The sequence below is a fragment of the Carcharodon carcharias genome, chromosome 17 (assembly GCF_017639515.1).
Source record: "Carcharodon carcharias isolate sCarCar2 chromosome 17, sCarCar2.pri, whole genome shotgun sequence".
NCBI lineage: Eukaryota > Metazoa > Chordata > Chondrichthyes > Lamniformes > Lamnidae > Carcharodon > Carcharodon carcharias.
In genome coordinates, this window is record NC_054483.1 from 45,652,811 (window position 1) to 45,676,574 (window position 23,764).

Consider the following 23,764-nt stretch of genomic DNA (forward strand, 5'->3'; position numbering starts at 1 on the left):
TACATTACAACAGTGACTACACTATAAAAGTGTTTAATAGGCTATATGGGACTGTGGGATTTCCTGAGGTCATGAAAGGTGCTATGTAAATGTCAGTCTTTTAGTCATCTCAGCCCCAGGATATTGCTGGAGGCATTCCTCAGGGCAATGTCCCGGATCCAGCTATCTTCAGGTGACACATCAGTGACCATCCATTATAAAGTCAGAAGTGGAGATGTTTGCTGATGATTGCAGAGCATTCATTTCCATTTCTAATTCCTCAGATAATGAAGTAGTCTTTGCCCTTGTGCAGCAAGCCTGGACAATATTGTCTTGGGCTGATTGACATCACACAAGTGCCAGGCAATGACCATCGCCAACAAGTGAGAATCTAACCACCTCCCCTAGGGATTCAATGACATTACCATCATTGAATACCCCACCATCAACATCCTGGGGATTTTCATTGACCAGAAACTTAACTGGATGGGCCATATAAATACTATGACTACAAGAGCAGATCAAAGGCTAGAAATTCTGCAGCAAGTAATTCACCACTTGATTCCCCAAAGCCTGTCCACCACCTACAAGACTCAAGTCAGGAGTCTGATAGAATACTGCCCACTTGACTGACTGAGTGCCGCTCCAGCAGCACTCAAGAAGTTCAACATCACCTGGGACATAGCAGCCCACTTGATCATCACCCAACCACCACCTTAAACATTTATTGCCCCTGGCACCAGTGTGTAGCACCTGCAAGATACACCACAGCACCTCCCAAACCTATAACCTCTACCTGGCACTCCCTCCCTAAGAGCACTGTGTGGGTGTACCTACACCACATGGACTGAAATGATTAAGAAGGCACCACACCACCATCTTGTCAGGGGGGATTAGGGAGGGTGATATATGCTGGCCTTGACAGTGAAACCCACATTCCATGAATAAATAAAATAGTTTTAACCAGACGAATCGGTTGCGTGACCTTCAGACTGTTAACTGTTGGGCAATAAGACTTAAAAATATGCACATAGGATGAAAAGACAAGGGCATTGGCTTGATAGGGCACTGAAAAGTCAACCGTGTTGGTGTGAGACTGGACTCACATATATACCCAACGAAAGATAGTTTGCAGTATTCTGCACATTAATGTTTATAGCATTTGTCCTCCCTCTTTCTTTGTTGGCCAATTCTGTGTGTTTGGTTACAAAGTGCCTGTAGTCCGATGGCAATTTTAATGGAGTCTACAGTTTAGGATTGAGATAAGAATTTTTCTCACAAACCCTCACTCTCATTGCCAGTCTTTAAATAATTTTTTTAAAAATTGGACAAATATGACATGACGACACCAGGATAGGTAGGAAAGTAAGTTGTGAAGAGGAGGTAGAAAGTCTGCAAAGGGATATAGTGATTAAGTGGGCAAAAATTTGGAAGATGGAGTAGCGTTTGGGTAAATGTGAACTTTTCCATTCTTTTTGCCAAAGTGGACAAGCACTCTACTATTTAAATAGAGAGATTGCAGAACTCAGTGGTAGATGAGGATCTGGGTGTCCTGGTACATGAATCACAAAGTTAGTAAGCAGGTACAGAAAGTGATTAGGAAGGCAAATGGAATGTTGGCATTTAATGCAAGAGGAATTGAATATAAAAGTAGGGAAGTATTACTGCAGCTTACAGATCCTTGGTGCAACCACACCTGGGATACTGTGTACAGTTTTGGTCTCCTTATTTGAAAAAATATATAATTACTTCAGAAGCAGTTAAGAGAAGGTTCACTCATTCTTGAGGAGGGATTATTTTATGAAGAAAGGTTGGACATGTTAGGCCTATACCCATTGGAATTTAGAAGAATAAGAGGTGATCTTATTGAAGCATCTAGGATCCTGAGGGGACTGAATAGGGTAGATACCTGAAGGATGTTTCCTCTTGCGGGTGAGACTAGATCTCGGGGGCATGGTTTAAGAGTAAGCGGTCTCCCTTTTTAGGCAGAGATTTTTTTCTGAGGGTTGTTAGAGTGGGGAATTTTCTTCCCTAGAAGGTAGTGGAATCTGGGTCTTTAAACTTATTCAAGACAGTCAGGCAGATTTTTGTTAGACAGGGGGGTTATGGGGAACAGACAGTAAAGTGGAGTTGAAACTACAACCAGATCAGCCATGACCTTATTAAAAGGTGGAGCAAGCTTAAATGGCCTACTCCTGCTGCTAAGCCATATGCTCCTATGTAAGTTTGCTGATGGCACTAATATCAATGTATTGTAAGCAGTTCAGATGAAAGTATAAAATTACAGATATGAATAGATTAAGTCAATAGGCAAAACTGTTGCAAATTGATTTCAATATAGGCAAGTATAAAGTTGTCTACTTTGGACTAAAAATAAGATCAGAGTACTCATTTATTGATGAAAAGCTAGAAGCTGTGAAGGGCCAAAGAAGATTGATGATCCGTGTACATAGATTATTAAAATGTCATGGACAAGTATAGAGAATAAACATCCATAACTAGAACTCAAGGGTCGAGAGTCATGCTACAGCTACACAAAATCCTGATTAGACCACACCTAGAGTACTCTTTTTGGTTCTATACACCAAAGAGGAAGGAGGGGGGTGTCGCATAGATTTACCAAAATGATACCTGGAATCCCAAGAGCTAATTATGAGAAGAGATTGCACAAACTGGGTTTCTGTTCCCTTGAATTTAGAAGGTTAAGGGGTGATTTGATCAAAGTTTTCAAGATATTAAGGGAAACTGCAAAGGTAGTTAGAAACCATTTCTGCCAGTTGGCCATTGTAGGATTAGGGGGCTTAGTCTAAAAATTAGAAGCAGGCCTTTTAAGAGTGAAGTTAGGAAAAACTTCTACATGCAGAGGTTGATAGAAATTTGGGCTAGGATTTTACAATTGGCATGCAGGGCCCAACATGCTGGCTTGTAAAATGGCGCACAATGACGTCAGGCATGTGTCCCAATGTCATCGCGCTCTCGCAATGTTTCATTAGGTGGGTGTGTGCCGGAGTTGGCTGCGTGCCCACCAATAATTAATAGGCCTATTAAGGCCATTAACGAAGTAATTAATTTCAAGTTTACGCTGCCTGTCCAGCCGTATGGTTGGCAGTCAGGCAAAAAGGCCAAGTGCCCTTTATGTTTTTTAGGAAACCTCATTCATAAGCGGGATGAGGTTTCCTAAAGCTTTTATGAATGAAAATAAAAACATGTCCGATCTCGTGACACAGTCACATGAGGGGACGTTTCATTAAATTTTTACGACATTTTTTTTGAAATGCACTTCAACCTCCCTGAGGCAGCTCTGTGCCTCAGAGATCGTTGGACTCAACTCTCCCTCCTCCACCTAACCTGCACACGTAGCGCTGAGCACTACCTCTTGTGTATTTCGCTGGGCGGGCCCGTTCATGTAAAATGGTGGTGTGGAGCCAATTGCAGGCAACTCCGCAACTGCCCGAGCCCTCCCAATGTGGGAAAAATTTAGCCCCTGGAACACACTTCTGCAAATGGCAATTGATTTGGGGAGATTCACAGTTTTGGTTAACCAAAAGTGAGAGAGATGGGGAAAATGTGCGTATTTGGAATTTTTAAAATTATTCATTCATGGGATGTGGGCATCACTCGCTAGGCCAGCATTTATTGCCCATCCCTACTTGCCCTTGTTCAGAGGGCATTTAAGAGCCAACCACATTGTTGTGGGTCTGGAGTCACATGTAGACCAGACCAGGTAAGGACAGCAGATTTCTTTCCGTAAAGGCCATTCCCTTCTCATAGTTAGTTAGCTCTTGGAGTCCAGGTTTCATTTTGGTAAATCCATACTGCATTCCCTCCTTCCTCTTTAATGTATAGAGCCAAACACAGTACTCCAGGTGTGGCCTAATCAGGACTTTGTATAGCTGTAGCATGACTTGAATTCTAGATGTTTATTTTCTATATTTTTTACAATCAGCAGTGGCTTCATGGTCATCTCAGACTTTTTAATTCCAAATTTTTATTAAATTCAAATTTCACCATCTGCCATGGTGGAATTCGAAACCCAGTCCCCGGGGCTTTACCCTGGGCCTCTGGAGTACAGTCCAGTGATGATACCACTATGCCTCCCCTACAGATCAGCAATGACCTCATTGAATGACAAAACAGGCAAAAGGGACTAAATGATCTATTCCTGTCCCTACATTCCAGTTCACTGACAATCTTCCCTCAAAGTTGAGAGTCTTTAGAATTCTGTATGCCAGAAGGATGTGGATGCTCAGTTGTTAAATATATTCAAGACTGAGATCACTAGATTTTTGGAGACTTGAGGGAATCGAGGATAGGGCATGAAATTGGACTTGAGGTCAATCATCAGCCATGATCTACTCAATAGCGGAGCAGATTCTAGGGGCTGTTTTGCCTGTTCTTATTTCTTGTGGCTGATTGCCTCTGCCTAAATATAGTTGTAATTCAAATGTTTTTTTCACCAGGAAGGCGGAGTGTTTACATTTGGTGCTGGAGGCTATGGCCAATTGGGGCATAACAGCACAAACCATGAAATAAATCCAAGAAAAGTCTTTGAATTAATGGGATATGTAATCACACAGATTGCTTGTGGAAGGTTGGTATCCTGTTTTGTTAAGAAGGCCAAATGTATAGAACTTTAATTTGATTTTGCTAGCATGTTGTTTAACTTTTTAAAATTGAGTTTATATGGTGGAGCATTATATGTTTTATAGTAATTGCAGACACTTATATTGCATCATTCTACACAGTAATGTTTAACTATTTTTGTCTTTGTTCCTTCAACTCTTTCTGGGTCAGGTTTTTTTCCTGCCTGGTCACAAAATCAGCAGTTGAAAAGGTTCTTAAGCAACACTACTGGTTTGTAATTTTCAACAGGAAAACCGATGGAATTTTGTTGGACGAGCCTGCAGTTTGTTTTGTGCTGAAATTTCCCAAATGTCTCAAAAAAAAACAATTTTTTTCCACTTGCCTTATTTTGTGCCTGCAGTCATGTATACCTTTCTTGCCGCTCAGGATCAAATCATAAAATATAGCATGCTTAGACCTTTGAGCTCATGCAGGCTGTTAAACTGGAGTCACCTGCTGTAATCAAGTTTTCTGAGTACTTCCCCATTTTGTTTTACTTGGATATTCAATTCTTGATTTGCACTTAGTTCAGTTTGCACAATTAGCTACCTTGAGGATACCCTTCACCCTTATTGCCTGGGCTGTAATCTAGTCGAGGCATGATCTGTCCATGGTTTAACCCACTTGATGTCCATTGTGCAACTTGGCCAATTTTCCTCCCACAATGTGTGGGCAACCTGCTCAACCAGATTACAGCCCAGACAGTGAAGATGAAAAGTACATCCCAACCCTCAAACTGTGGAATTTAACGTTGTTTTAGGAACATTGTGGTGCAATGTACTTTTGAAATGAACATTTGTTTGTGTTTATTTTTTAAAGAGTATTGATAAAATTCATGTTCAGATCACTGGTAAAAATCATTGAATTCTGCGTAGCAAAAGTTCCTGTAAATCAATGGCTAAGATAAGGATCTGTAGTTTTACATATTATGGTTTAAATGAAAATGAATTGACTTCAATATTGTCTTTTTTGAAAAAGGCAGCACACGTTAGCTTTCGTTACATCATCTGGAAAAGTGTATTCATTTGGCCTTGGAGGAAATGGTCAACTAGGAACTGGGTCCACAAATAATAGAAAAAGTCCCTGCACAGTGAAAGGAGCATGGGTTCCTCATGATGGACAGTATTCACCAATTATCAGTAGGTGTCAGTAAATGTACACTTGTATAAAAGCTTCTTATAAATTCTCCCATGTGAATTTCTGTAAATCTTCCTGACTTATTTTTGAATTGCCTATCTCGGTTCATCTCAATGTAGTCTGGGTTCTGAGTTATTATAATTATACCTAAATTTCTTGTAATACCTGTGATTCCAATATTATTGACTTACAGTTTATGTTCATTTTCTCAATAGCTGCAGTAGGCCAACTCCAGAGCTAGATGTAAATGTTGAAATGTTTTAAGCTTTCAAACTACTTGAGCAATTTATATATTAATATTTCCACTTGTGGAATGAGTTCATCTTGTTCACCCAGCAATAGTTTTAAATTTAGTTGTGCCTGTTACTGTGGGAACATATGGCTCTGTTCAGACATATGGTAACCTAAAGCCGTGTAGTCATTTGTACTACTTTAAAGTTTGAGCAGAAGATCGTAAATGTTTTTGATAAAACTTGTTCTGTGATTACTGTGCCCCTGAATATAGTACTATTAGAGGTAGATACATGCAACTTAAACTAGATTTTATAACAAATGATGCATTCTGATAACTGTTTTCATTATTGTAGATGCCAAAAACAATTTTTGTGTTAAAAGGATTTTCTCTGGAGGTGATCAAAGCTTTGCACATTATTACAATCTGCAGGTAAAGCTAGCATTTTATATTGAATGCTTTTTGTGATGAGATTCTGTGATCAAAGTAATTTTCCTATCTTGATTGTCTGAAGGGAAGCTGAATAAGATATTTTTTGCATAATGGGGTGTAGGGAATGGCAACTGACTAATATGCCACATCAGTTTCCCCAATTTTTCAGTAGTAGCTGTCCTTGCACTCTGTAATCTACAGAAAACAATGGGCTGGGAATGCACATCTGCGTCAAGAGTGTGTAGAAGTATATAGAGTGAAACTACAGGTGTGAGTATTTGGTGGGGGGACAGGCACAGATGAAATATGACACTTATAAAATCAAAATATTTAAAAAGAACATCTAACTTAATTGAAGATTGAATGTGCCTTTATACACGCAACCAGTTTCAATTTTCCCACTGTCTTTCCTCCACTTTTAGCTTGCTTCATCTGAAGGTTGTTCTTGTTCTTTACTCCTCATCTGCAATGATGCAGCCAATTAAGTAACATAAATGTTTTCTAATGCCAATCTGAGAGGAATGGTAGATTACCAGGCAGAATACATTAATACAGGCCACAAAAGCCAGGAAAAGTGGCAAATAAGTGGCATTTATAGCAAACAAGGTATAAATGCCAAGCAAAAGAGAACAAAATAATGATTTATGGATGTACTTCTGAGCCTGAAAAAAAACTGATCCACAGGTCCAGGATATGCCTGAGCACCTGAGAATGGTGTTTTTGACTACTTGGCACTTTTTTAACCCTAGTTTGTAGCCAGGTTACCACAGCATAAGATTGCATGTTGATAACTGATTTGCTGGAAGCTTTCTGCGGTCAGTGGCACTGTAGGATGTTATCTTACAAGAATAAAAACTGCTATATAATCAACCTGCATGCATTTTTAGTTGAGCCACTTGTTCCTTCAAGTGGGATACTTGCATACTTCTCAGTGACATTGGGTTTACCTAATGTTTCCCCATTATTCCAATAAAACTGGAATTGCATCTTGAACAGTGCAGCTTTGAGTTTATCAATATTGGAAGAATTGAATAATCCTGGAAAAGAATGCAAGAGCAAAATGAGGCGGGGTGGGGGGGAAATAGGTGGAAATTTGATAAAAGGGAAATGGTAAACACATTTATTTTCATTGGTAAGTAATTCCAAGTTGCGGGAACATAATCTGGATAACGTTAGAACACAAAGCTGTTGAGGGGGAAATAGAAACTTATTCTGAATAATTGGAATGCAGAATGCTTTGTAGCATAATTATATTGAAAAAAGTACTGCACAGTTGTACATGGAATATAGGTTAGGAAGAAAGCAGGAAAATAATACATAAAATCATCATCTGAGTTAAATTTAGCACTGGTAAGAAGGCCTTCATCAGTGCTAAAAATACCGTTTGCTCAAATACTAATTCCATTACAGAGTTTAATGAGCAACAGCCAAATCAAATTTTTATGGAACTATTTCGGCAGTACCTTGTCCAAATGTTACTTTTTTCTACAGAATATTTTGCTTTTCCTTTCAAGAACTCCATACCACCAGATGACTTCAGATTACCCAATCCATCAAAACACATACTCACATTAAATGATGCAATCATCCAGAAGTGGATAAGTTATCCTCCTGGAAGGATTCCTTCAGAGGCAACTAAGTAAGTAATGGGTTGCTCTGGTCACACAGCAGCCATTTCCCAAATTCTTGTCAAGTCCAATGCAGGTTGAGTTGTATGAGTGGGAGGACTTTGTCCGATGCTCTTTGAATTTGTGTGCTGTGGGTTTGAATTGTTAACTTTTTTGCAAAAATGACTGGAGTGGCACATTGATATTGTGCAGATAGTTATTATATGCAGTTTGAATGTATGATTCATTTCATGAATGAAGGTGTTAACTTATCAGTCTACACCCAAATTTAATGTGAAATTAATAGGGTCACATTTATGATGATTAGAACTGGTAATGAGCAGCACTAAAGTATTGTTGTAACCAAAGTATTTCCAATATATAAGAAGAATCAAATGGACTCAAAACATTAACTCTTTCTCTCTCCACAGATGCTGCCAGACCTGCTGAGTTTTTCCAGCATTTTGCTTTTATTTCAGATTTCCAGCATCCACAGTATTTCGCTTTAATATTTCTAATGTTATACCTTCTTGTGATTTTAAGTCAGTTCATTTCTTCTATTTTTAGTTTTTAGCCTTGTATTTCCCAGAATTTACACTGATTTACATGTGGAATCAAGGAAAACTCCAGTTTTGGTTGCATAAAAACCTGTAGTTTATTGTTGAAGGAATAGTGTTTTACTTACTGACAGGTTTGCTATGTTATGTATAGGGCGTAACACAGTGATCTGTGCTCACCTCCCTATTTGTCATTTATATAAATGACATAGATGACCATGTGGGTGGTAGGATTAGTAACTTTGTAGATGACGCAAAGATTGGCCGGGTGGTTAACAATGAGGTGAAATGTCTTGGGCTACAGGAAGACATAGACGGGATGGTCAAATGAGAATATAAGTGGCAGATGGAATTTAACCCTGTAAAGTGTGAGGTGAAATACTTTGGAAGGAGTAATTTGACAAGGAAATATTCAATGAACAGCATGGCACTAGGAAGCTCTGAGAAAGGGACCTTGGCGTGTGTGTCCATAGATCTCTGAAGGCAGAGGGGCATATTAGTGGGGTGATGAAAAAGGCATATAGGACATTTGCCTTTATCAATCGAGGCATAGATTACAAAAGTAGGGAGGTCATGTTGGAGTTGTATAGAACCTTGGTGAGGCCACAGCTAGGGTACCGTGTGCAGTTCTGGTCGCCACATTATAGGAAGGGTGTGATTGCACTGGAGGGGGCGCAGAGGATATTCACCAGGATGTTGCCTGGGATGAAACATTTAAGTTACGAAGAGGTTGGATAGACTTGGGTTGTTTTTGTTGGAGCAGAGAAGACTGAGGGGCGACCTGATCGAGGTGTACATGAATATGAAGGGCATGGACCAGGGTGGATAGGGAGCAGCCCTTCCCTTTAGTTGAAGGGTCAGTCACAAGGGGGCATGAGTTCAAGGTGAGATGGCAGGAGGTTTAGGGGGAATGTGAGGAAAAACTTTTTTACCCAGAGGGTAGTGATGGTCTGGAATGCGCTGCCTGGGAGGGTGATGGGGGCGGTTGCCTCACATCCTTTAAAGTACCTGGATGAGCACTTGGCACGTCATAACATTGAAGGCTTTGGGCCAAGTGCTGGTAAATGGGATTAGGTAAGTAGGTCAGGTATTTCTCACGTGTCGGTGCAGACTCGATGGGCCGAAGAGCCTCTTCTGCTCTGTGATTCTGATTCTGTTACTTGGGGAAATGCCTGCACATTTTTTTTTTAAAGGCCTTCACATCTTTCCTGAAGTGTGATGCCAAGTATTATCCACAACAGAAACATAGAAAATAGGAGCAGGAGTAGGCCATTCGGCCCTTTGAGCCTGCCCTGTCATTCAGTATGATCATTGGTGATCCTCTATCTCAATGCCATACTCCCATGCTCTCCCCATACCCCCTTGATGCCTTTAGAGTCCAGAAATCTATTTCTTTCTTAAATATATTCAGTGACTTGGCCTCCACAGCCTTCTGTAATAGAGAATTCCATAGGTTCACCACCCTCTGAGTGAAGAAATTTCTTCTCATCTCAGTCCTAAATGGTCTATCCAGTACCCTGAGACTGTGACCCCTTGTTCTAGACCCCCCAACCACCCCCCCCCAACCCTCAGCAAGAGGAAACATCATCCCTGCATCTAGTCTGTCCATCCCTGTCAGAATTTTCTACGTTTCAATAAGACTAGCAGAGGCCTAATCAATGACTTAGAAAGTTCTGGCATGATATTTTTGCCTTTGGACTGGCCTTAATGTAAGGCCTGTAGAACAAGGTTGTTCATCACCCAGTGATTTTCAGAAATTCATGTATGTGAATAACCAGTTCTGTCTGTCCCTGCATCCTCTTCAGAATCATACTATTTAGTTGATAATTGCCTCTCATCAGTTTCTTTCCAAATCACTTGCAGTTCCCTGAATTAAATTTTGCCATGTGCCTGCCCATGTTACCAGTCTGCCTGTCTGTTGATATCCACCTCGCTGTTCACTAAATTTCTGAGCTTTGTCATCTGCAAATTTTTAAAGTATGCACTGTATGCCCAAGTCTTATCAGTTTTTTCCTATGTGTAGTACATCACATTTGTCTCTACCTTCCAGCTGCTCTTATTTCACCTAGTTAATATATGTCTAACTCATTTTGTAGCTCCTTAGGTGCCTTCTAATCTGGCATTAACTGTGGATATTATTAATTTACATTCAGCTTCAATTCCTGTGATTTATCCTGAATCATCACTGTTTAAGATACAATAATTGCATTTCATGTGACACATTGACAGCTGTTTATTTTGAGTCTTGGTTTACCACATCATAGGGCTTTCCACAGTTGCCTGGGGGTGTCATTTCCTCAGAAAATGTCAGGGTTGGTCAGCCTTGATCTTTGACCTGTTAATTTGTATTTGTTGATCTTTTTTATTATAAAGATAATCAAGCTTTCTCTTACCCAGTATCGATTATTCCAATAGGTCTATGTGCTTTGTTCTGTCTTGATACCTTTCCTTGAAAATGGGCACAAACTTAATTCTAAATACTGGGTTCTTGCCAATGTTTATTGACTCAATCATGACAGTCATAACTTCATAGTTCAGAGTCCTTCTCTGTAATATTCAGAGCTAAATACCATCCCTCCAGGGGGATTTGTTTGCTTTGAATCTTTTTACTGACTGCAAATTCCACCTTATACTGAAGTGATTAACTCTACTTGGATTATTACTATTTAGGGAAGACATATTGCTTGTGGCCTTCCTCGTGAATTCTTGGAGCAAATAAGCATTTAACATGCAGAAACTGTTTTCATGCCCATCAGTTTCAACTTACTAAGACCCTTCAGCACTCTTATTTCTTCTGAGCGTCCTCTTACTGTTCTAGCACTGAAAGGTTTTCTTGTTGCTTTGCCTTGTGTTTGCAGCTTTACTTTTTTCCAAGACCCTGCCACTTTGGTCAACCTAATACCATGTTATGGCATATTCATGTATTGATCCTGTAAACCCCTTCATCTTTCTGGCATCAAGATTTATTTATCTGCATTTTTTAGTGTGCAACAACAATAAGCTGCATTTATATAACACCAGCATAGTAACATTCCAAAGTGCGATGCAAGAGCACTATCAAACAAAATTTGACACTAAGCCATGGAAGGCTATGTTAAGGCAGATGAAACAGATTTTAAGATGCATTTTAAAGAAGGTTTAGGGACAGAATTTCAGAACTCAGGGCCTTGGCAGATAAAGGTACAACTGCCAGTGTTGAAACAATTTAAAATCAGGATGCTCAAGCCCAGGATTGGAGGAGTGATGACATTTCAGGATTCTAGGGATGGAGTGGGTTACCAAGATAAGGAGGGGTAAGGCAATGGAGGGATTTGGAATCAAGGATGAGATTTTTAAAATCAAGGCATTGTTTAACTGAGAGTCGGTGTGGGTCAGAAAGCACAGGGCTGATGGCTGAACAGAACTCGGTGCAATTTAGTTTCAGATAATCTCCATTTTAGAAGGTAGAATGAGGGAAGCTGCCAAAAATGTGTTGGAATAGTTAAGTTGAGAGGTAGCAAAGGTGTGGTATAGAATTTTAACAGCAGATGAGCTGAAGCAGGAATGGAATCGAGCAATGTTACACTCCTTCACACAAAACTGGCAAAAGTTTGCAACTCTCTTCCACAAACAGCAATTGATGCTAGATCAATAATGAGCAATTTTGGCAGACAACTGAATGGCCAGATAGTACCTTGTGGTCTAGCCACATCTGATGGGGAAACTAGTTGTCTGCCATAACCATTCAAATTTGTGACCCTTGACCTTAAAGGAGTAGCGATTAGTCTAACAGGTATCGGCAGAACAGCAGGGTGAGAGGTAGTAATGGTTTTAATGGGGATTGGGGCATCAAAATTGGAGGTGAGGGTGTGGTTGAGCAGATCTATAGCTGCAGAAATGTTGCAGTGAATGGAGGGTCAAAGGTCTAGATAGTTGGAATTTTGAAAGTGCAGTTTTAATTAGTTATTTTTCCAGAGGCAAATACAAGAGGAAATAGAATTGGAAGAGCGAAGGGAATGTGGGTGGCGAGCAATACAAGGAAGTGCTTAAAGATGACCTTAACTGTGATTTACACGATGGAGTAGCAGGGCCATATGAGATGGCATGTCCCAGAGCATGGCTGTGAATATTGTTTAGGGATTTTATATGGAGGGAGAGATTACGGGAGAATAGGATGGCAGAGAACTCTGGGGTAAGAGAATATGATGAACTAAATGGAAGTGAAATCACTGAGGTGGAGCAGTCATTTGGTGCAAGGCTGAGGGAGGAAAGCAATGAGGATATCACAATGAGAAAATTTTCATGATACTTGGCTGGGCAGTCAAAAATAAGGATTTTAAGTGACTGGTGGAACAAGGTGAGTTGCTTAAAAGAGAAGGTGCCAACAAAATAGTGGGACAGCCCAAGGTGTGATTTGGTGAAAGCCATACCTCTATACTGCAATAGTTTGGACTGGACAAGTGGTAGAAGGTATAGCCAGGCAAAAAGCTTCATTTAGGGGAAGGTATCATCACTGCTAAGCCATATTTCTTGTCAAGACCATGATGTCAATAGTCTTCCACAAAGGGCTCCTGAATGGCAAGGATCTTGGTCAGAAACAACATTCTGGAGGAAAATGCACTGTGGGACAGTGATAGCTGATCCACTGACAGTCAGCACTAGCAGAGCAAAGTGGGAAGAGAAGGAAACTGACAAAATTGATCTCCAGCTGGTGTGCTGGGCAGAAGGGTCAGCAAGAGAGGATAGGGCAGTTGGGGGTTACAGCTCATAAAGAGGCAGTGATTGATGCCCTGTGGAGCATGCCAAGCGGAGCAAAGATGGAAACTGTAGGCTTATCCGACAGGGAGTCAAGCCTAGGACAGCAGCAGGAGAGTAGGAAGGTCAAGGGGTGCTGATGGGCTGATGTAGAGTTTGGGAGGGCAGATTACCTGAGAGCGGAGAAATTAAAGATGACATGATGGCTAGAGATGGGTCTGCAGGGGTAAAGTGATGTGGAGCGGCAGTCAAAATTTGCATGCAAGTAAACAAAGAAAACTGAAGTTGCATAGGCCTGGTTATGGGGTAATTTATATGGGAGTGTCTCTCACTGAATTTCAAAGTTTGGGGTTCAAGTCCCACTCCAGGCTTGAGTACAAAAACCTGTACAGACATCCAGTGCAGTACTGAGGGAGTGCTGCACTGTTGGATGTCTTTAGGATGAGACGTTAAATCGAGGCCCATCTGCCTGGTCGGGTGGATATAAAAGATCCCATGGTGCTATTTTGAAGAAGAATTGGGATTTATACCCAGCCTCCTGGCCAACATCACAGAAAACAGATTATCTGGCCATTATCACATTGTTTTTGTGGGAATTTCTGAGCACATATTGGCTGTCACACTTACTATGTTTACAACAGTGACTACACTTCAAACAGTGCTTCATTACCTGTAGAGCACTTTGAGACCAGTGGTCATGAAAAATGCTATATAAATGCAAGTTTCTTTTTTTAGTGTATCCTGGTAGTAAACGAGGAGTAGAGAGGAGACAATAGGAGGTAGCTCATAGTTAAGTCAGAGGTCCCATGGTTGGATAAAGTTGACGTAGGTAGGATGGAGCAGGCATGGAGAATCAGCAAACTTTGTCCAGGTTCAGAAATAGGTGTGACGGGCAAGTGAAGTCCAGAAACTGTATGCAGGATACAGTATTTGCAAATACGCTGATGGAAGTATTTCCTCAGATATGAACAGAATCTATTGTGGGGCAGAAAAATCAGTGGCAGCATTGGGGGTCAAAGACATGCTAACTTCACTGTCTCATAAAACAAGAGACAAACTTTTTTAAAATGAGATTTGGTATAAAAAGCATGAATGTTCTTTGGTTCAAACATAGATCAACCTAGGTTGACAGTTGCAACCTCATTCCCAGCTGATTTAATCTCAACAGGTGAAAGCGCTTTAAAAAAAAGCTATATTGCTGCATCTGAAATTTTTTATAAAAGAGCTTTTCATCAGTCATGTATCCTGTCTTAGCAGACAGTCATGTTTATCAGCCTATTTGGTTTATGGAGCTGCTGAATTCCTTGTCTGCATGTATACTCAACTGGTCATGTTCATGCATGTGCTTAGACTTTGAGACTCAACAGCAGAGGAAATGGGGCATGTTGCTTTGTTGAGCCTGAAGCTACCTAACAACCTGCCTTGCTTTGGGCCTGGAGCCTGAAGCTGCTTGCTGCCTGCCTTGCCTGGAACCTGAATCACAGTAATTCACAATTTAAGCACAAGGATTGGTTTCTAGCAACACTACCACAAAATGTTATTGTGGTTAAGAATTAAAGCATCAATCTGCAACGCTACAAGTTACTATTGAGGTGAACTACAAAACAAAGCACAGTCAAATATACCAGGATACAAGCAGCAAGCAACTTCAGAAACTAGAACAGCTGCATCAAATTCAACCCCAGACTCCATGTTTCAGGTAGCAAGGCAATTTCAGGTTCTAGACACAGGTAAGGCAAGGTGCTTTGGCAGTCTCCTCCACTTCCAATTTCCTCTGCAGTTAGCTCTCTGGTGTGTAGGCACTTGCTCAGGTGTGATTGATCAGGTGCACAGAAGGACAGAGAACCCTGTTAATTGTGGGTGAAACTGAATTTGACTGAGAAATTACATCTCTCGTAATCAATTTGTTCAAGTTGACATGGCTGAAGTCAAAAGTACTCTGGTCCAGAAACATGAAACTGAGCCAGCCGGCTCAGCAAGTAACAGCAGTGATGAGGAAGGGGCTGTAATTTAATCAAAGTTATTTTAGAATTTAAGCAACTAAACAACAGATCATTGAAGCAGCAGCTTAGTATTATGGTATAATCCAATGCGGTTGCCTAGTCTTCATGTCCAGAGAAGTCCTGAAATTTGACAAAAGTCCAGTGCGCTCAAACAGTGGATATGATTGGGGAATGGGCATTAGCAATTTAAACTACTGTTAACTTGTGTGCCCCCACTATTCAAGCCAGGGGAACTTGAAACAGGAAGAGAAGCAATTTGGGGAAAAAAAGATCCAGGGATGACAGCAGATGGGAAAGGATTAGAGCTGCACTGCACAGAAACAGGTCCACATTGAGCCCAACAGGCCTATGTTATGTTTGTGCTCCGCTCCAGCATCCACTCTCTCACCATTTCATTTAGCCCTACTAGCACAGACATTTCCTTTTGTCTCTCGTTTGTTTATCTAGGTTCTGTTTAAATTATTACTCGGAATTGTGCTCATTTAATCTGTGCTTCTGTTTGCTTATACTATTTACCCTGCGTGCTCAGCATTATGTCTTCAAAGATATTCTTGGCCCTTACAGAAGTATTACTGAACAATGTCCGCCATAATCATTTTCTGAAACTCTTTCCCTTGATGTAAACTTTTAAATTGATTATTGATTCCCAATTCATAAATTCTGAATGCTAAGTTACATTAAACTTGATCGTTCTGTGGTTGCTAGCTCTCAATTATGACATGATTTCCATTTCTTGTACCTTTTATTTGGGTTACTTGCATTTCCAAGTCAAGATGTACACTCCCTCTTCATTAGATCATGAAGTTTACCAACTGGAACACTGAGCAACTTAATGTTTTCAATTATTTTTGGTTAATCAAAGTTCCTTATTAAAACAACCACAATATTTTCACACATTTTTATCTCTCTACATAACAAACTACTGTCTGTCGTCTTTATTTGGCCGATAGCAAGCTCATTGGCTTTACCATTTTCATGTTAAAGATGCCTAACCAGCTTAGTTAATCATTTAAGTTTCCATCTTCCATTAACTCAATATTTATCTGCAAATGTCAACAGGCTACCTCCTTTCCTGTCTACTTTATCTCTCTTGAATACTCTGTGTACCCTTGTATATTGCATCCATTAGCATGCTCTGGGGTCAATGCCTTGTAGGCAAACAATGAAGTGGTTTTAGCAGTGACAGAATCCAACTGGTTTAATTTTTCAAATAATGGCTATCCAGATCATGGCCACTTTTCGGAACAGAGGACTTACCACTGTTTTGTTTCAGGATTCTGAACCTGCTCAGATTTGCCTTTTTTTTAATCCCTTGGAAGGGATCATTCAGGTATCCATTCTTCAAAGTACTCATCCTTGACTGAATTTAGAAGGAGGGGGTGCTGTCATCCTGTAGCCTATCTTTGAAGTGTAGACTACATTCGAAGTCTAGCCATTATTGAGAATTATGCAGGCAAAGATAGCAGCTAATTTGTACACAGCAAATTCCCAGAACCTGGTATTTTTAGGTGTTTTCACTCAGCATTTGAGAAATAAATATTAGCTGGATCGGCAGAGCTCCCTGCTGTTGTTCAGTGTCATGGGAGCAGAACTTTACTGTTTCATCTGAAAGAATAAACATCTGCACAAGAGATATGGATGCTTAATTGAAAGGTGTTTTTAAACAAGTTCCTTAACCAATCTGTCTATGGGTTCCTCCTGTCACTAGGACTTGCTGCAAGAGAGAGTCCTCTGCTTTATTATAGGTTCACTTGCTGGCTCTTTCAGCATATAATCTTATTCTGGATGGGGGAATAGGTCAAAACTGATGATGTTGCAAGTCCTGAAAGGGGCTCGGAAAGATTTGTTCCTATTCTTTGTAATGCCCTTTCCTTGGATCTTAATTTAGTTTTCAATAATAATGAGTCAAAGTTGTTAACTTGCATGTTCCTGTGACCTTTGAAGTATTGTTCTGCTCCTGGCCTTGTATGTATGACAAATAATAAGACGCAGACTCAATCCTTCAGTCCAACCTAATATTAGTTCTGAGTTTCATTTAACTCTGATTAATAAAGTTCTATACTTTACTGAAAGGTATTTTATTCTCTGACCCAGGGGGGTATTAATATTTCACTTGAGTGGACGGCTTTGATCTTGGTTAGTCTGTTTCAGAAATCATTTCAATACAGGAATTATCTGACTAGCAGGGTAACATTTTTTCCTGATCCATCCTAATTCACCAGGGAAAAATGAAAATTAATTTTGCCTAACAGTGACCAGTGAGAGCAGTTTGTAAAGGCAGCAATCTATAGTAGCATTGTGCTTCAAATTTTTTTGTAGCTCACTTCTATACATATGGTGTGGCAACACTGAAAAACTAGCTTAAAAATAGGTGCTTGGAAGGCCAACTCCAAAATTCTCCACCATTTTAGCCTGTCTCCACCATTGTGTGTTGATGGAATGACTCATCTATGTTCCAGGGTATGTTGTTCAGTAATCTTTGCTGAAGAATAATCATAAGAGATTGATCTCTTTCATACTAGCTCTTGAAGATCCTGTGCACTCATTCTATTTTGGGAAACCTGTGGCTGTATTTTTACAGCAAGGGAGAGTCAAAGTCATTTGACTTTAAAAGGAAAAAAACTAATTGTCATGCTTTGAAATGTTCTGTAGCCATGTTATCCCTGTGGATAACTGGCAATATAATTGTGTGTGTGAAAGCTAAAGTTCAGCTGAAGAATGAAGAAAGACCTTACCAAAGATAGGTATGAGTAAATCAGAAGACTTGTAAATTAATTTGTTTAATGCAGTGTCTATTTTTTCCCTTAGTGAAATTGATACGGTGTTCTCATCAGCAGGCTGCTTAAATGGAAGCTTTCTTGCCTTGAGGTAAAGTATATTCTAAAGTTTTTGAGATTGCAATCTTCTAAATTGTTTTTTTTTTAATATCCTAGAGCAATAAAAAGCATAAAATAATGGTTATTGCAGAATGATCTCATGGCAAGTTTTACACCAGTGACAATTTTCCCAAGTCATAAGAGTCACTATGGGTATATTACTTGCCTTTGTTGTATGAGTTTGCAAATGTAAAGTGTTTTCTTTTTAAGCAATAAGAAATCTGAGATAAGGGGAAACCTCCTTTTAATATGTCTGGTTTTAGAGGCTAGTTTCTTCAAAGTAAGAAATGGGGAGCATCTTGATTTCTGTGTAGTGTCTTTTTTGCTTCTCAGCCATAGAAATTTCATTCCACCAGGAAGCCCAGAAGTACTGGACCTTTTAAGTCTCATGTAAAATAATATTTAAGTGAAACTCCAAAGAGGCTTGATGCCCATAGACCACTCAAAAGTAAATAAATCTTAAGTAATTTTTATTCCTGCATCTCCAGCAGACTCACATTCAATTTGTAGCCCAAGAGGAATATAGCAGATGTTTCAGTCTGAGTGACCATTAACAAAAAAAGGCTCCTTCACATTTCATGACATTGTGTGATCACACTATTCAGTGCTCATATCTAAAAGCCTAGTTTACCACTGGTGTTTTGAGCATGTCTCTTCATATACATAAGGGGTTAATTTTAATCTAGGAACATATGGCCATGGGAATCCTTTTGGGATGCTTTCATTTCTCTACTTTTGTCATTTGAATCAGGTTACATTAGTGCTTTTGTACTAAATATTCGGCAGAGGTTACAAAAATGTGTTGCACCAGTCACATTTCAGCATGTTTTTCTAATCTCTGCCAAATATTTAGTACAAAAATACTAATGTAACCTGTAGATTGGTAGTCACCATAATAGCACTCATCTTTAGTTACCTTTTTGAGTATTACAATTCAAATATGAACTTAAATGTTATTGTAGATTTCCAATGCTATTTTTAAAAATTTGAATACTCATGTACACCGTTTAGAACAGCGGAATTTTTTAATGTAGTCCTATATCAAGATAGGTTAAATTAGCAGGTATGCTGCAAATTATATGCAAATATGGTTTTGGAACATTATATGAATCAGTCAATTGAGTGAATAACCCTGCCAGCTTCTTATAGTTTATATTATTACTGGGGTGATGGAAAGGAAGATCTTTATGGATTGTTAGCCCTTTCTGGCTGTAGGTTTACATATGTTGCTCTCATCCGATGTTAATGATATTGGCGCTGATATGGTCAGCTGCTGGCAATAGACAAGGATTTTTCCTGTTTCATCCTCATAGAAATGGTGTTTTCCATTGGCTGTACCATAAGCCAGCATCTTTATCAAAGCTCTTCTGGCGGGTAACTATCTGATGTCATTTCAGTAGATATACTGGTACAGTGCTTCTAAAAGAAACACTGGCCTGTTTACTGGATCCAGCTGATGGTGAGCTCTGACTTAATGAGCCATCCATACACTGTGCTGCTAGAGTTGGATTTTTGGCCATGCTCAGCAGATGTGCACAGCTAAGGCTCTACAACCTTCAACTTTGAGAGACAATCTTAAATGGGCATTCACTGTTGCTATTGAAATCCAAGTCAAAAATAAGGTGAAGGAAATTGTGATTAAAATGCAAACTGTATTGGTTATATGCTCTTATATTCTTAGACCCTCTCGCCTCCATTTCCAGACCTTCTGATTTTTAAATTCAGGTTAAACAGCTGTGTTCAACAACCTATATTCTGAATCTCAAGACATTGTGCAGGAGGTTGCTGCATGTATGCTGCCCATATGTCAGTGTTGACTGCCAATAGAGAGATGAAGTACTGACTCTGCTAAGCAAGGAATCCAAATGTGTCACAGCGGATTTGCAGTATCTCATTAATATTTCCAGGTTTTACTTTCAAAAACCTTTTTTCAGAATACGTATCAGATTGGAATATGTCTTACCCTAAAATCAGTTTCATTCTACCTTCCAATACAGGAACAGGATTAGGCCATTCAGCCTGTCGAGCCTGCTCCACCCTTCAATTAGATCATGACTGATTGATTGTCTACCTCAACACCACTTTCCGTGTTATCTCCACACCCCTTGATGTCATTAATCTCCAGAAATCCTATTGATTTCTGTTTTAAACATGCTCAGTGATTGAGCTTCCATAGTCCTGTGGCATAGAGAATTCCAAAGATTTATCACCCTCTGAAGAAATTCCTACACATCTCAGTCTTAAGTGGCCTACCCATAAGCTTATCACTTGGAAAGACACGGATTGATCAGGGATAGTCAGCATGGTTTTGTTAGGGGAAGATCATGTCTTAACTAACTTAATCAAATTTTTTGAGGAAGTAACAAGAAAGATTGAGGGTAGTGCAGTGAATGGTGTGCACACAGGTTTTAGTAAGGCATTTGACAAGGTCCCATATGGCAGACTGGTCAGAAAAGTGAGATTCCATGGGATACAGGTTAAGGTAGCAGGTTAAATCTAAAATTGGCTCAGCGACAGGAAACAAAGGGTAATGGTCAATGGATGTTTTTACGAGTTGAAAGCTGTTTCCAGTGGTATTCCACAGGCTAAGTGTTGGGGCCCTTGCTGCTTGTTGTATATATCAATGACTTGGACTTAAATGTGGCATGATTGGGAAATCTGCAGATGACACAAAAATTGGTCATGTAATTGATGGTGAAGAGGATATCTGTTGTCTTCAGAATTATATAAATGGTTTCATTGAGTGGCTAGAAAAGTGGCAAATGGAATTCAATCAGGAAAAGTATGAGAATGCATTTGGGGAGAGCAAACAAAGAAAGGGAATAGCCAATAAATGGGAGGATATTGAGAGGGGTTGAGGAAGTGAGAGACCTTGGAGTGCATGTCCACAGGTCACTGAAGGTGGCAGGACAGGTGGATAAGGTGGTAAAGAAAGCATATGGAATGCTTACCTTTATTGGATGAGATATTGAATACAAAAGTAGGGATGTAATGATGGAAACACTGGTTAGGCCACAGCTGGAATTTTGTGTACCATTCTGGTCACCACATTACAGGAAGGACATAATTTCCCTAGAGAGAGTACAGAGGAGACTTACAAGCATGTTGCCAGGGCTTGAAATTTTCAGCTGTGAGGAAGAATTGGATAGGCTAGGTTGTTTTCCTTGAACAGAGGAGGCTGAGGGGTGACCTAATTGAGGTGCACAAGATTGAGGGGCTTAGCGAAAGGTCCATTACCAGGGAGCATAAAGTTAAGGTGATTGATAGAAGGATTAGAGGGGACATGAGGAAAAAGTTTTTCACCCAGAGGGTGGTGGGTGTCTGGTATTCACTGCCTGAATTGATGGTTGATGCTGAAACGCTCAACTTGTTTAAAAGGTACCTGGATCTGCACCTGAAGTGTTGTAACCTGCAAGGCTACAGACCAGAAGTTTGAGAGTGAGATTAAAATGAGCAGCTAATGTCTTTTTTCCCTTTTTTGGTCAGTGCAAACACAGTGGGCTGAATGGCCTCTTTTTGCGCCGTAACTTTTCTATGGTTCTGTGTTACCCCTTATCCTGAGATTATGTCCGCTGCTTTTAGATTCGCCAGCCAGGGAAACACCTTAGCTACATCTACCATTTCACGTCCTGTAAGAATTTTGTCAGTTTCAATGAGGTCATCCCCATTCTTCAAAACTCAAGAGAATACAGACATTGGGCCATAACTTCTGCTGACTAGCATCAGAAAGTGTTGGCCGGCAGGGACTAGAAGAAATAAATGCCCACTTACCTAGCCTTGAAAATTATGTTGACACTTGCGTTCACTAGAGCTGCTTGGGGCCTGCGTTAAAAGACTCTCGTCAGGCCCCAGCAGAGTGTAGCTCTCATGAACTCAAGGTGGCCGTGCCCCTTTTTTATTTTTTGCAGCACTTGCTGCTGTAAAGCAGGTAGGTTTAAAGGGCTAGGGAAATTGACAGGCCAGAGGAAGGTGAGTGGATAGGATTGGGGGTGTCCAATGACGGTCCAGTGGTTTGGTCGTAGGTCTGCGGTGGGTGTTGTCAGATGGAGGCCGAGTGGGGGTGATGGGTGTCGGACAAGGGGTTGGAGGGGGTGATGGGTGTCGGATGGTTTGTCTGAGGTCAGGGGCAGCATGGTAGGAGTGGGGGCAGTGTGGGGGTATCGGGGGGGAGTCAAGGCAAGGATGGAGGGTTGTCGAAAGTCAGGGTCCCATGGGGTCATTTTGGGTCTTTACAATAGTTACTCAGAAGTTAGAGGGTTTTGGTTCTTCTAACTTCTTCTGAGTAACTTTTGGTATAACCCTGGCAGAACCATCCAAAGTTTGATTTAAACCACATTTTCAGATGGTTCCCAGTGCAATTATCCAGAGGACGTGTGCATTTCTGGGCAATTACAGTGCACATCTTGGCTTAGGAACCTCCCAGAGGGATTCCACAGTGCATCTTTGGAATACTCCCCAAATCCGAAGCTGGGGAGCTCAGAAGTTATGGGCCCCAGTCTCTCCAATCTCTCCTCGTAAGAAAATCCTACCATGCCAGGGACTAATCTGGTGAACCTCTGTTGCACTTCCTCAATGGCATCGATAAAACAACCACTCGAGTTAGAGACAGCACCTTCCAAACCCATGACCACTACCATCTAGAAGGACAAAGGCAGCAGACACATGGGAACACCACCACCTGCAAGTTCCCCTCCAAGTCACTCACCATCCTGACTTAGAAATATATCGCCATTCCTTCACTGGATGAGAATCCTGGAACTCGTTCCCTAACAGCACTGTGTGTATCTATACCACATGAATTGCAGCGGCTCAAGTAGGCAATCCACCATCACCTTCTCAAGGGCAACTAGGGATGGACAATCAATGCTGGCCCAGCCAGCGAAGCCCACATTCCGCAAATGAATAAAAGAAAAAAATCTGTGCCCCCTCATTCTTGATCCTTTCAGGAGTAGGTTCAGTTTCTCCCTATCAACTCTGTCCAGACCCCTCATGATTTTGAACACCTCTATCAAATCTCCTCTCAGCCGCCTTTTCCAAGGAGAACAGTCCTAACTCCTCGAAACTATCCACTAACTGGTTTCAGGGATGAGAAACTTCATTCTCAGGAATCTTTTCTGCACTCTAATGCATTCACATCCTTCCTGGATGGTGTGGCCCCTAGAACTGGGGATAGTGCTCCAGCTGAAGCTGAACCAGGCTTTATACAAGTTTAACATATTTACTTTTGTACTCTATGCCCTAATGAATAAAGCCTCAGATGGAGTATTCTTTATTAACTGCTCTCAGAACCTGTTCTGCCACCTTTTACTGATTTATGCACATATATCCCCAAGTCCCTCTGCTCCTGTGCCCCCTTTAGAATTGTAGCCTTTATTTTATATTGTCTCTCTGTGGTCTTTCTCCCAACATGACTCACCTCACTGCAATAAATTCCATCTGCCACTTGTCTTCCCATCTGACCTGACTATGTCCTTTTGAAGTTCTACTCTGTTCTCCTCGTTCATAATATTTCCAAGTTTAATATGGTCTGAATTTTGAAATTATGCTCTGTACACCAAGATCTAAATCATTTAATATATATCAA

The 23,764-nt window shown here is 40.5% G+C and overlaps 1 protein-coding gene across 6 annotated transcripts in view; it reads left to right on the forward strand.

Annotated features, from left to right (window-relative positions):
• herc4 (HECT and RLD domain containing E3 ubiquitin protein ligase 4) overlaps positions 1-23,764 on the forward strand; it is a 160,002-nt gene that overhangs the window by 71,934 nt on the left and 64,304 nt on the right. For all 6 annotated transcript variants that reach the window (XR_005945633.1, XM_041209392.1, XM_041209393.1 and 3 more), the window contains 5 exons: positions 4,440-4,570; positions 5,581-5,741; positions 6,327-6,403; positions 7,918-8,042; positions 18,113-18,172. Coding sequence is in view for 5 of the 6 variants with exons in the window: in XM_041209392.1 (XP_041065326.1) it covers positions 4,440-4,570; positions 5,581-5,741; positions 6,327-6,403; positions 7,918-8,042; positions 18,113-18,172 (554 nt within the window). In the remaining variant the exon portion in view is untranslated. The remainder of the gene's footprint in view (positions 1-4,439; positions 4,571-5,580; positions 5,742-6,326; positions 6,404-7,917; positions 8,043-18,112; positions 18,173-23,764) is intronic.